The 13,403-nt window shown below is 50.9% G+C and overlaps 1 protein-coding gene across 2 annotated transcripts in view; it reads right to left on the bottom strand.

The window, feature by feature from the left end:
• PPP2R2C (protein phosphatase 2 regulatory subunit Bgamma) overlaps nt 1-13,403 on the bottom strand; it is a 164,851-nt gene that overhangs the window by 36,479 nt on the left and 114,969 nt on the right. For both annotated transcript variants that reach the window (XM_013964782.2, XM_018049709.1), the window contains exon 5: nt 11,535-11,712. In XM_013964782.2, coding sequence (XP_013820236.2) covers nt 11,535-11,712 — 178 coding nt within the window. The remainder of the gene's footprint in view (nt 1-11,534; nt 11,713-13,403) is intronic.

The raw sequence follows: 13,403 nt of genomic DNA, 5'->3' as shown, positions 1-13,403 counted from the left end.
CTCCTAGGGTAGTGTGTGCTTAGTCATTTGGTCATGACCAACTCTCTGTGGTCCCATGGACTGTAGCCCATCAGGCTCCTCTGTCCATGGAATTTTCCAGGCGAGAATACTGGAGTGGGTTGCCATTTCCTACTCCAGGGGATCTTCCTGACTCGATTGAACTCACGTCTCCTGCATTGGCAGGTGGATTCTTTACCACTGAGCCACCACAGAAGGCAATTATTCAGTTACAAGACTTCTTATGATAAACCATTGCTTCTCCTTGTAAATCCTCAGTCTGCCTCCTATAATTAAGATGATGCATGTGATGACGCGCTGAGGACAGGGCTGGGTGTGGAGTAGGTGCATTGTAAGTGAACGAGGAAGAAGGAACATGCCCTGACACTGCAGGCAAGTGCAGAACTGGCTGCCAGGGAGCCTGGATTCCACGCTCAACTCTGCCTTTAATCCATGTGGAGACTCCCTTGGGCCAGTCACTCAGCTTCTCTGGACCAGTGTGGGCGGAGGCTCCAGGAGCAGGAGAGGAAAGGCCCAGCCATGGGAGTGTGGGCCGGTGGGCAGGAGGGGGCCTGGGAAGTTGGCACTGATCCTAGCAGCTGCCTGGCCCCAGCCCCTTTTCCTTCGGTGCTTGTGTGAACAAGCACAAGTGCAACCCTCCACACCACGGTCAGCAGACAATTTCTGTAAAGGGCCAGAGAGGAAATATTTCAGGCTTAGCAGGCCACAAGATCTCCTCCTGCTACCCAACTCTGCTTCTGTGATGCAAAAACAGCCACAGATAATATGTAAATGAATGGGCGTGGCAGTGTTCCCATCAAGCTTTATAAAATTCTTGGGCCCACCTCCCCTTGCTGGGCTACTCTTTGCTGACCATGGGGTTTAGAAGAGGAGTTGCAATCTTGCTGTTGCAACAGAAGCCTCCCTTTACTGCCAGTCTGTAAAATGCCTGGAAGTCAGTAAAGCTCAGAAACACGGATTTATTCCAGCCCAGAGTGAAGTCTGTGGTTCTTCTCGCCAAGGACACAGGAATGTAATTCATGTGGGTCTTCTGCAGAGTCATCAAGTTTGCAGGGATTTTTATAGAAACACCTTCATCTCCTGCTGCCAAGGGCATCTCCTGATGTCCTGAAACCGCGGTTGGACACAGGCCCCTGGCACCTTGGCCGATCATTGGTCTGAAGCCACACCGCTGTGTGGGATCTCACTTGGAGGGTCCTGAAACATCAGAGAGAAGGTGGCTGCGCTTCTGTGGCCCTCGTTCTCTGAGCTGCAGCTCTCTGAACCTCGGTCTCCCTTCCCTGTCCCAGGATCACAGGCACAAGCGCTGTCACTCATTCCCCGGGCAGATCTCCGCTCACCATAAAATGAGTCCGGCACGTGAAATGAATAAATGTCATTGGTTTGTTTCAGGGAGGAGCTCCAATGAGAAATGAGTATAGAAAGCGCTCCACGGACACCCAGGAATCACACAAGTATCAATTAATGTCATGAAGAGCTTTAGTGGCTATGCTGTGACAAGTGACTCTGAAGATACAGCAAGTAACTAAGCCTGGAGACACTATCAGACACTTGGAGAGTTGGTGAGGGCAGCCCCCTGCAGGCCAGGTACCTGAGTGTCCCTGCAGAAAGGGACCACCCACCCTCCAATCCCATGAAGGAGGAGAGGGAAGCAAGGGCGGAGGTGAGTGGCCCAGGGCCAGAGGCAGAAGCAGAGCAAGGATGAATCTTGGCTTCCTAACTTCCAGCCTACTTAACTGTTGCTCCCACTGTCCGCTCTATTCCAGAGTGATTGTACATCTATATACCATGGAGTTCTGCCATGGGGTCAATACCCCCAAAGACCTTGCTGGTGGGGCTTGCTGGACTGGCTGCGTCCTGAGCAAGCTGGATGTTGAGAGTGGGCAAGGGCTCCATGATGAGAAGGATGTAGCTTTGGGCTCCACTGACTGAACACAGCAAAGCATGGTTTATCTAGATGTCCTCGCAGGAGCACACTCTTAGGAAGGGGAGGCTGTTACCACGGTGACCAGGCAGGAGTAAGGATGGAGGCAGCTCTCCCAAGGGTCACACCACAAAAGACCCCCCCACACACGCTCCCCAAGGATGCTGGTATGGAGGGGCCTGGAAGGCCTCCTGCATGTGGACGCAGTTTCACTGGGGCATGGCCAGCAAAGCTGCTTTTTTTCTGCAAATTTTCTCCAAAAGATGACCTGGCTACAAGCATGAGGTACGAGCACTCCACTAACCAAGCGAGATTCTATAGGAGGTTCCTGGTGACCCATGTCTCTATATCAGTTTGCTCAGGTTGCCATGGTGAAATGCCACAATTGGGTGACTTAAATAATAGAAAATTATTCTCTCGTGGAGGCTGGAAGTCCAAGATTAGGGTGTTGGCAGGGTTGGTTCCTTCTGAGGCCTCTGTCCTGGGCTTGCGGATAGCTGTCTCCTCCCTGTGTCCTCACAAGATCATCCCCTCTGGGTGTGTCTGTGTGCCAGGCTCCTCCTCTTATAAATACACCAGTCACATTGGATTGGGACCCACCCTAGTGACCTCACTTTACTTTAATCACCTCTTTAAAGACCCATTTCCAGATATAGTCATATCCTGAGGCACTGGGGGATAGAGCTTCAATATACAGCTTTTTTTTTTTTTTTTTGTGGGGTGGGGGACAAAATTCAGCCCATAACAGCCTCCTTCTGTTCTCTGCTCAGAACCTTATGAACTATGATGGAGCAATCTCATTCTGAGAAAATGCTGGGGCTATGCACGTCCATGAAAGAGGAGCCATTCTGAGTAACTGCTCACTGCGCAAGCTCACTGAAACCCTGGAGTGTTTTCTCTTTGTGATGAGTAGTTTGTGCACCTCTACCACAGGCTAGATTATGTGATTCCCAAATGCTTAGACAGGCAAGAAAGGTCTGACTTCTGAGTCACAAAAATCAGGGCTGGACAGTCCAGGCCCCATCAAATAACAGCTGTGTGACCTCTGGAAAGCTTCTCAGCCTCTCTGTGACCTGCTTGTTTGCAAAACTCTGTAGAATGAGTAGATACCATCTGCTTTTCATGGCTGTAGCGAAGAGTTGAAGGAGATAACAACTCCATCAAGGAGATAAGAACCTAGCACATCGCTGGTACTTTGAGCAACAATTAAAGGTAGTTAGAATCAGTGGAATTCTCTTCTTCTGAAACAGACATGAAATTAAGCAGGTTGCAAATGGTATAATGTTCATTGCACTCTAGATGGACAGTGAGGGTTTGTGCTGGATTACATGCCTGGGTTTGCATCCAACTCAGGGTTGGGAGGGGAAACCCAAGGTGGGACACAGCTGGGATGCACACCTAGGTGGCTCCCTTCCATGGCACTGAGAAGGGGCAAACTAGATCTTGTCTCGATCTTTCAGGGCTCCTAGCCCAGCAGTGAAACCAGATACTAGCCCCATGATGGATGCTCGAGGAGACACATAAAGGGCACCTGTGATGAGATTTTTAACAATGCCCTGAGCTGGTCTGGAAAGTCAGTGAAGGGTCCTCTGAGGCAAAGGCATTCAGCTGAGGCCAGAGTGTGAGTAGGAGTTATCCAGGCAGAGGGTCGAGCTGGTAGAAGTATTCCAGGTGAGGGGGAAGTATAAGGGTGAGGAGTTGAAAGAGGACAGGTTGCTTGAGCCCTAAGAGGGAGGCAGAGAGGGTGGGTGACAGGGTTCTAGCCTGGGGTCAAAGTGGAGGTTAATCAGGAGTGTGTTACACAAGTGCCATGGAGGCCTTTCAGGAAGGGACAGGAAGCATGATAGAGTTGTATGTCCCACCACCCAGAGGAAATGTTAGAAACATCATACAGCTGCCAAAGCCGACACATCTGGTCACCTATGTAATGAATTAATCCCCACTCTGTCCTGCAACACTGTGAAAAGCACCTTAGGATCTAAAACGAGAGCCTGAAACTACTGCATGGATGGAAATGGAAAGGCAATCTGAGTGACCAGGGCCAGGAGGAGCCATGGGCAAGTGCCCTCACTTCTCAGAACTCATCTCCACAGCTGCATACTGGAATGACAGCACTACCTACGCAGCTGCCATGAGGATTAAGGGTAGCAAGTGCAGTGCGTTCACCTCAGTGCCTGCAAGAAAAGCGTGCAACATGGCGTCATGGGGAATGTTAATATCATGACTGAGAAGCAGTGTGGCATGATGGTGACATGCACAGTTCTGTGTCCAGATGCCCCAAGTCTGATCCCACCCACTTGCCAGCTGGGTGACTCTGGGTAGATTGCCTAACCTTTCTGTGGCTTAGTTGTTCTTGTTCAGTGGCTAAGTCATGTCTGACTCTGCAACCCCATGGACTGTAGCCACCAGGCTCCTCTGTCCATGGCAATTACCTTCCCTGTAAAGGGGGGATGTTAATCATGCCTACTCCACAGTGATGTGGGAGAATTAGGTAGGTGGGTGTGTGCACAGTGATTGAGCACTGCCTGGCACAGAGCAAGTCCTCAGTAAGAGGTGAAGGTGGTGTGCGGGGTGGTGAGGGTGATGATGGGAGGCGGCACTGGCGCCTATGGAGTCAGCACCATGGACAGCGTGCACGCCCCATCCACTGGAGTGGAAGCTGACAAACCCAAGCCCCCAAAGCAGTGGTGCTGATAACAGCTTAACAGTGTGTTTTCTGGGTGGAAAGCGACCTGGGGGATTCAGACTCGGGGCATTTCTGTGCAGACACACCCCACTTTCCTTTTGTGGGGCAGGATGAGAAGAGGCAGCCTGTAAGGCTCTTATCAGTGGTCATGGGCCTGTATGGATCCTACCTACTGCACAGCAGGCTCTATATTCTCCAGCCATTCTGCTGTCACAGCCCCTGGCACAGGAGGCACACCTTATCAAATGGGAGAGAAAAGCGAGGCTCAGAAAGCCTGAGTGACAGGCAGTGTCACAGGGCAAGGGAGTGTCAAAGGCAGGGTTGAACCCCAGGCTTTAGGGTTTCAGCATGAGAGGAGCCTTGGTCGGTCCCATCCCTGGCTCTCTGTGCAGAGAACAATCACAGCCCACAGGTGGCTGGGTGCTGACTAAGAATTTGGATTTGCTTCACCATCCAGCTGAGCTTTAGCACCTGCTCCATACATGAGAATTAGAAATTTGTTCCAGGTTGTGGCTTGGTGCGGTGCCAGCTTCCACCATGAGAGATCGTTCAGGGGGGAGAAAAATCAACTGAACCATCTATACAAGTCTCCGGATGCTAAAAATAAAGCTGGGGTCCGTCAGCTGAGGCCTCCTGTGCAATCTGTTACCTCTAAGATGTTTCAGACTCAAGAAAACTCACCCAGCACTGCCTCAGAGCCTCAAAATGTTGGTATTAAAGGACATAAGAGGCTGTTTAAACAGATGTGGTGATGGCACTGGGCTTCAACTATTCCAGAAAATGCAGGGATTTTATGAAAAGCAGCCTTAAGTATTTGAGGAGCCTAAGGAGTGGTCTAAGGGGGCTTTAATGCCAGCCAACTGCCAGACTCCTTTATGCGAATGATCCTTTTATTCCTTACAAATATCCACATGATAAGAAAATTGGCCCATTTTGCAATAACTGAAATTGATGGCAAAGGAGATAAGGCAATGAATCTGAGCCCAATTCTGCCAGACGCCAGAGCCCAGCTGCTTCTCTTTAGTGTCTGCGGTCCCAGAGCCCTCATGCTGGAGCCCAGACTTACAAGGAGGCATCTACATCCAAAGACCTGTGAACTGTGGAAACTGGGAACTTCCTCCCTCCAAAATCACCACCTGCAACCATTCATAAGCCCTTACCATGCGCCAGGCCCTCCATTATGTGTGGGGACACAGAGAGGGCTCAGCCTGGGTTCCTAATCACAGCAGTTTCATCAGAAAATGGACAAGATGTTCCTACTAACAGATGACAAAATCCCAGTGTGACCTGGGAGTGGAGGACCAGAGGGGCCCAGAGCAGCCTGAGAGGGGCCCAGAGTGGACAGAGGAGAAGTGACTGGGCAAAGAGGGCTGTGAGTGATGCTTGTAGGCAAATAGGAGCCAACCAGGTGACTGGAGGGAGAAAGGGTGATCCAGGGAAGGATGAGCACCGCCCTCATTCACCAGCATGAAGGGAAACCCAATTACCCAAAGGTGTGGGGAAGCCTGATACACGAGACCCAGGGGAGGTAAGTGAGGGGTGGGGGGCGGGTGAGGGTAATCATGAGCTGCAAGGCACTGTGGAGGATTTGGACATTCTCCAGAAGCTGATGGCTTTACCACAAGATGGCTTTGCCACTGACAGCTTTACCAAGAGGACTGATGTGGTCAGACCAGAGATGGTGATGAACCATTCTCGCAGCTTCTGTAGAGGGCTGACTGCTGGGCAAAGTGGGCAAGGTGGAATTCAGGCAACAGTGCAGGAAGGAATGGTGCAGCCTGAGCTGAGCCTTGGGCAGGGTGAGGAGGGCAGGATTCCAGAGCCATCGGGGGAGAATGGAAAGGGCTTGGCGTTTCTTTCCATGTTGTGGGTGAAAGAGGGGAAGGAGGCTGGGGCCTTGGTGACAGATGAAGGCACAGCACCCTGTATGCGCCTGGCACACAGCGGAGGCTCAGCAAGTACCAGTCTCCCCTCCCTCTGTTCAGAGCAGCCAATTCTAGAATTATAAAAGGAAAGGTCCTCTGAATCCACTCTATCACTGTTCTTACTGGTCAAAATAATGCCCACTTTTCTCCTTTATTAAAAAGATTTCCTTTTCTCTTAAAACCTTTGCTGAAAATCAATTCTACCTAAATAGAAAGTGTTACGACCCAGACTCCCAGTGCAGGAGACCTGAGATGTGGGTTCTATCCCAAGGTCAGGAAGATCCCCTGGAGGAGGAAATAGCAACCCACTCCAGTATTCTGGCTTGGAGAATCCCACGGACAGAGGAGCCTGGCAGGCTATAGTCCATGGGGTCACAAACAGGCAGATGTGACTGAAGTGCCTAGCACACATGCACAGAAAGTGTTACTGTTTGGACACAAGGAGATGGTAACATAGCAGAAAGCTCCCAATGGCCTGGGGGACTGAACAGCAGTATCAGAGCAAATCAAGACACTGAAGAGTAAGAGTTGAAGGAATGTGAGCCCCCAGGTCCCGAGTCTGCCAGGAAGTACTCGCTCAAAAGGTATTTCAAAATTCAGAGCAATTCCCCAGCTCAGCGTGGAGTCACAGCAGCTTTTCTGGCCTCCTCCTACGTTGGAAATGAAACGCCTTTTCTAATTACTCAGCTACTATCAGACTCGTCATCACACCTACAAGCCACAGTTCTGACACCTTTCTTGCCAGGGGGGAGGCTGGACGCCATGGGATGGTGCCAGGCCTCTCTGCTCTGGGTCCCTGTGTCTTGTCACTTTAGTAGCAAAGCAGCAGCAGGCCATGGGGAGTGCCTCATGCAACCTGGGTCCCCGATGAGCTGATCTAATCAAGGGACGTTTCCACAGCCACCACACGCCCTGGAGATTCCACTCAGCTCCTCCTGTCTGCCTAACTGGTATTTAGGTCCTACAGATTGAGCCCGGCCCTGGCATCACCAGCATGCTATAATGCTCATACTCCCCTAAGGGCCAAAACACTTGTATATTTCGATCAACTAACAATTCATTTTCACAAAATTAGGGTTTACACACAGGTCTAACAGAATCACGTGGCAGGATCTGCAGCCAAGGAAGCCTCTCTGGGCGCCCATGGGGACCCCCCAATCCACTGATGCTCCAGCCCTCACCTCCTCCACTGGCTGAGATTCTGGGACCAACCACTATTTTCACTCCCTTGCATATACCATCAGCCCCCATCTGCATTTTCATTTTGCAAACCCACCACCCTGGCACCCTCTCCATCCACTCTGCATCTGCAGACATGAAGGAAAATGGGGCTGGAGAAAAACCGACACTGCCATGCTCTCTGGTCCCTCTCATTCCTCATAGCACTTATCACCTGCTCATGTACTGGATATTTGCTTGTTTATTGTATTAATGGTTTATCAACATTAAATTATATGTCCATTCCAAGAGGACATGGATCTTTATCTCTTTAAGCAATGGGTACAGAGCCTAGCCTGTACCTTTATTTTTGGGGGCTCCAAAATCACAGCAGATGGTGACTGCAGCCAGGAAATTAAAAGACCCTTGCTCCTTGGAAGAAAAGCTTTGACAAACCTAGACAGCATATTAAAAAGCAGAGACATCACTTTGCCAACAGGGGTCCGTCTAGTCAAAGCTACGGTTTTTCCAGTAGTCATGTATGGATGTTGGATCATAAAGAAGGCTGAGTGCTGAAGAATTGATGCTTTCAAACTGTGGTGCTGGAGAAGACTCGAGAGTCCTTCAGACAGTAAGGAGATCAAGCCATCAGTCCAAAAGGAAATCAACCCTGAATATTCACTGGAAGGACTGATGCTGAAGCTAAAGCTCCAATTCTTTGGCCACCTGATGAGAAGAGCCAACTCATTGGAAAAGACCCTGATGTTGGGAAAGATTGAGGGCAGGAGGAGAAGGGGACAAAAGAGGATGACATGGTTGGATGGCATCACTGACTCAGTGGACATAAATCTGAGCAAACTCCAGGAGCTGGTGAAGGACAGGGAAGCCTGGTGTGCTGCAGATTCATGGGGTTGCAAAGAGCCAGACACGACTGAGCAACTGAACAACAACACAGGGCCTAGCACACAGTAGGGGCTCAATTAGTATACTAGTGAATGGCATGCTCTCCAATGAGTGGATATGGCACACAAAGCTGACAGTAATGACTGGGGAGGTCTGCCTGCGGTCCTGGGATGGATCAGTCCTCTTTTCTTAATAACAACTAACCTGTTCCAATGTCCTGTGGCCACCATGGTCTAAAAGACAGTTCTGATACAGGCCCATATCTACAAATACCATTTTAACTATCGATCTGTCTCAGGGCTTCATGCCCATGGCCGCACTCTACCCTACCCAGGTCCGTGTCTCCCTGGCCTACTCAGCTTCCTGGCTTCCGGACGAATCTGCTAGAATCCAGTCCATCCACAACATACACCCACAGCCTGAGGGACCCCTCTGCAAGCTGACCAGTACTAATGCCCTGCTTGAAGTGAAAAGTGATGTGAAAGTGTCAGTCGCTCAGTTGTGTCTGACTCTTTGTGACCCCATGGACTGTAGCCCACCAGGCTCCTCTGTCCATGGGATTTCCCAGGCAAGAATACTGGAATGGGTTGCCATTCCCTTCTCCAGCGGATCTTTCTGGCCCAGGGATCAAACCCAGATCTCCTGCATTGCAGGCGGATTCTTTACCATCTGAGCCACCAGGGAAGCCCATTCCTCTCCTTAGGGTACATCAGTGGCTTCTTATCACCTGATAGCAGTTAGGAGGTGGACAGTTTTCACAACACAGATCCAGACACCAAGTAAGGCTTTCAATTACTTTCCAGTCTTTTCACTGAATGAGGGAGAAGGTATCTACTTGTGCAATCATATCTCTAACACCTGAATCACTTCCTCATCCCAGGTCCGACAGAAAGAACCAGCCTCGTCTAACGCACACATTTATAAAGTCTGCACATGTGACTATTTAACTCAAAGTATGAATCCTTTCAAACTAAATTAAATAAGAAATTCTGCTCTTTAGTCACCCTAGCCACATTTTAGGTACTCCACACTCCACAGGCATGCGTGACTTGCAGCTACCAACCTACAAATGCAAATTGAGAACTTTTCCGTCATCACGGAAAGATCTACCAGACAGGGTGGAGGATGGATTTTATTCCCCTTGTTTTGTTTTCATGGCATTTATCTCTATGAGTCCCTCCAACTTATGTGTGTTGATACATTTTATTTTCATTTGTGGTAGTAAAATTAATGTTCCTTTCCAAATGCACTGATTTAGGTGAAATTAAAGCCACTTAATTTAAAGAAAATTAATAAAAATTAGAAAAAGTAGAAAAGAAAATGAAATAATGCACCATGTACAGACAGAGTCATAGTTGCAAAAGGGGTTTGCAAATGACCAGTGTTTGGAGACCGTGGTTCCCAGGAGGATGTCCCCTACCCACACCGTCAACCAGGCCTGCTGCAGCTGTCCTGACCTCCCGCTTTCCTGTTTCATCATGCGCACCCACAACCCCCCACCCACCCTGGAACCTTCAGCAGCCTCCTCAAGCCGCTGGAAGCATCCTAACCCTGCCTCCTCCTCAGTCCTCCCTGGTAGCCCAGGAAGAGAGTGCTGACCTGAGTTACAAGCAAGGCTTGCATCTCTGATACCACCCCGGTCAGGGTTGTGTCCCCTCAGTGGTGCCCTTGAGGAAGAAGCTGAGTTTCTTTCATTCGCCCTTGTGTCCCTAGACCTCAGTATGGGGCCTGGGACAGAAGAGGAACTGATGGTTAAATGAATGAAATGAAACATAACCCCTTACACAGCTGCAGGGCTTTGTAATTTTTAAAGGGCCTTGGCATTCACAGTGTCATCAAATCCTTACAACAGCGCAGCAAGATGGATCAGGCAGAGGTTACCGTCCCCACCCTAGTCCTAGGATAAGGAAACCTGGGCTCTAGGAGGTGGGAGTCACTGTCCCAACACTGAAGCCCGAGGGTAGGGCAAAGAGCACTAGGCCAGGCCACGGGACTCTGTCCCTGCCGGGGGTTGGGGTGGGGGGGTCTATCCAAGCATGCATTTCTTCATGTATAAAATGGGCTATGATATCACTGCCGCTGCTTTGCAGCTTTCATGTCCACCATGAATACCAAGTGAGGTTGTGGATGACAAGCCACTTTGTAAATTGTAGAGTGCTGCGCAGAGAGCTGGGGACGGCCAGCTGCAGTCCTGTGAGTCCCACACCTGCCCCATTCGCAGACCTGGAGCTCCTGTGTGGCACCTCACCTTTTTCTGCTGGGAAGCAGGTCAGGCATGGCAGTAGACTTCTGTCCCTGCTACCTATCTCAGGGGCCCCCAATTCCTGGAACAGTGCCTGTTTTTCCCCAGAAGACCACCTCTTCCCACATTCAGACACTGTCCTGGGGTGGCGCTGACCCGTCCAGCACGAGGGAGGGGCCTGGCCATGCAGAGCATTGCATCCCCAACAGGAATGGGTTCAGGGGTGTCCCTGAGGCCCCATCAGAGCCCGTGGGGTGCCACCTGGGAGCTCGGTGGCACAGTTCAGGGAGAGCCAGTCTCTTTTCTCCTGGACTTAACTCTGGGCACACGAGGCCTGATGCGCTGGTGGTTCAGCTCACCACCACTGTGGAGGCCTACCCAGGTCTCCATCTCCTTCTCGGTCCCCTGTGAGGCCCCCAGATGATGGGAGTCACCCCTAGAGGAGGTGAAGGGTCAAAGGTAACCCTCAGAGGCCGCAGTTTTAAAGTTTTCATAAATAAACTCATCGTGATTCCAAACCTGGGCCTCGCTCACATTGTGAGCCAGGAGGCACCCCACTGAAGAGGCGGAAAACGCAGTAGCCCCCCGAGCCAGCTCCTTACAACAGGCCAACTGATGCCTGACCCGCAGGCTCCCAGCCCGCGGACTCAGCGGCAGGGCCGCGGCAGGAAAGGATACTGAAGCTCCGGTCGGTGATGGCCAGGTGCCAGAGGTTGATGCGCAGGTCGTCCGCGGACATGTACGTCTCACAGTCGCTGTTGACAGAGATGGAGTTGATGTGGTAGGTGTGGCCATTGGCGAAGACCCTCCGCGGGCTCACCTCCACCATCAGGTCCATGGGCTTCAGCACGGGCACCTGTGGGAGAGGAGGGGCAGTGAGAGCTGGGGGTGGGGGCGGGGTGGGGGGAGGGGAAGGCGATGGGGGAGGGGTGCTGGCAGGAAACATCCAGGGCCGCGTGATCAAAACACCAGAAGTGCCCCCAGTGAGTGTCCATCCTGCGTGGGTCAGAAGTAAGCAGTGCCCCATGGCTACGTCCATGTTGTCAGCCCTGCAGAAATGCCTACCTCCTTTGCACTGCCTGCTCCGACTGGTTCTGAGCCTGCTGTGTGACTTTGAATGAATGGTTAAACCCTCCTGCACCCCCAATTTCCTCATTTCTAAAAGAGAATGAGAAGAGCCTGTGGCAGAGCCAGACTGTCCACCAAACATTTGTGTTCCCTTATTATTTTTTTGCGGGGGGCAGCCTCCAAAATCACTGCAGATGGTGACTGCAGGCATGAAATTAAAAGATGCTTGCTCCTTGGAAGAGAAGTTATGACCAACCTAGAAACTTTATTAAAAGGCAGAGACATTACTTTTCCAACAAAGGTCCCTCTAGTCAAAGCTATGGTTTTTCCAGTAGTCATGTATGGATGTGAGAGTTGGACTATTAAGAAAGCTGAGCGCCGAAGAATTGATGCTTTTGAACTATGGTGTTGGAAAAGACTCTTGAGAGTCCCTTGGACTGCAACGAGATCCAACTAGTCCATCCTAAAGGAAATCAGTCCTGAATATTCATTGGAAGGACTGATGCTGAGGCTGAAACTCCAATACTTGGGCCATCTGATGTGAAGAACTGACTCATTTGGAAAGACTCTGATGCTGGGAAAGATTGAAGGTGGGAGGAGAAGGGGATGACAGAGGATGAATGGCATCACCGACTTGATGGACATGAGTCTGAGTAAACTCCAGGAGTTGGTGATGGACAGGGAAGCTTGGTATGCTGTAGGCCATGGGGTTACAAAGAGTTGGACATGACTGAACAACTAAACTCATATTGAACTGATCATAGGGAACAGTCTGCCCAGGCAGGGACTACATTTCCCAGCTGCCCTTGGAGCTGGGTGTGGCCACATGACTGTTCTGACCAATGGGGTGTGAATACAGTGATGCCAGGCACTTGGTTGCCAAGGCAGTTAAGAGGCAGCTGTACCTTCTCTGCCCCTTTCCCCTTTCACAGCCGGAAGGAGAGGATCCAAGCTTTAGGGATGGAGGCACAGAGGATGGAAGGAACCTGTGTCCCTGTAAGAAAGTGGTATGCCATCCAGCATGCCCAACCAGAGCTTACCATGAGTGAGAAATACATCCCTGTGTGCTCTGCCCTGGAATGCTGCGGCTGTGACAGCCAATAGTGCTAGCTGAACACTATTGCTAGCTGGTATGAGCTCCCAGAGACACCATCAGATAGCATGCCTTTGCTTCCCTCCATGCCCTTTGTCTGGAATGCTCACCCCCTTGGGACACCTGTGCATGCTAAGTCACTTCAGTGGTGTCTGACTCTGCGACCCTATGGACTTTAGCCCACCAGGCTCCCCTGTCCATGGGATTCTCCCAGTGAACCCCAAATCCTCCTGCAAGATCTGGAGTTTATAGCCCCTTGGATGTGCAGCCTCCCTGCTGGGGTGTCACACCCTTGCTCATTCCTAGAACGCTGCACACACCACCCCATTCTCAGGGCTCTCAGTGTGCACTGTGGGGTGTGTTGGGCAGCACTCCCAGTTCCAGTA

This window comes from Capra hircus, chromosome 6 (assembly GCF_001704415.2).
Source record: "Capra hircus breed San Clemente chromosome 6, ASM170441v1, whole genome shotgun sequence".
NCBI lineage: Eukaryota > Metazoa > Chordata > Mammalia > Artiodactyla > Bovidae > Capra > Capra hircus.
This window is presented reverse-complemented; position numbering and strand designations above follow the sequence as displayed.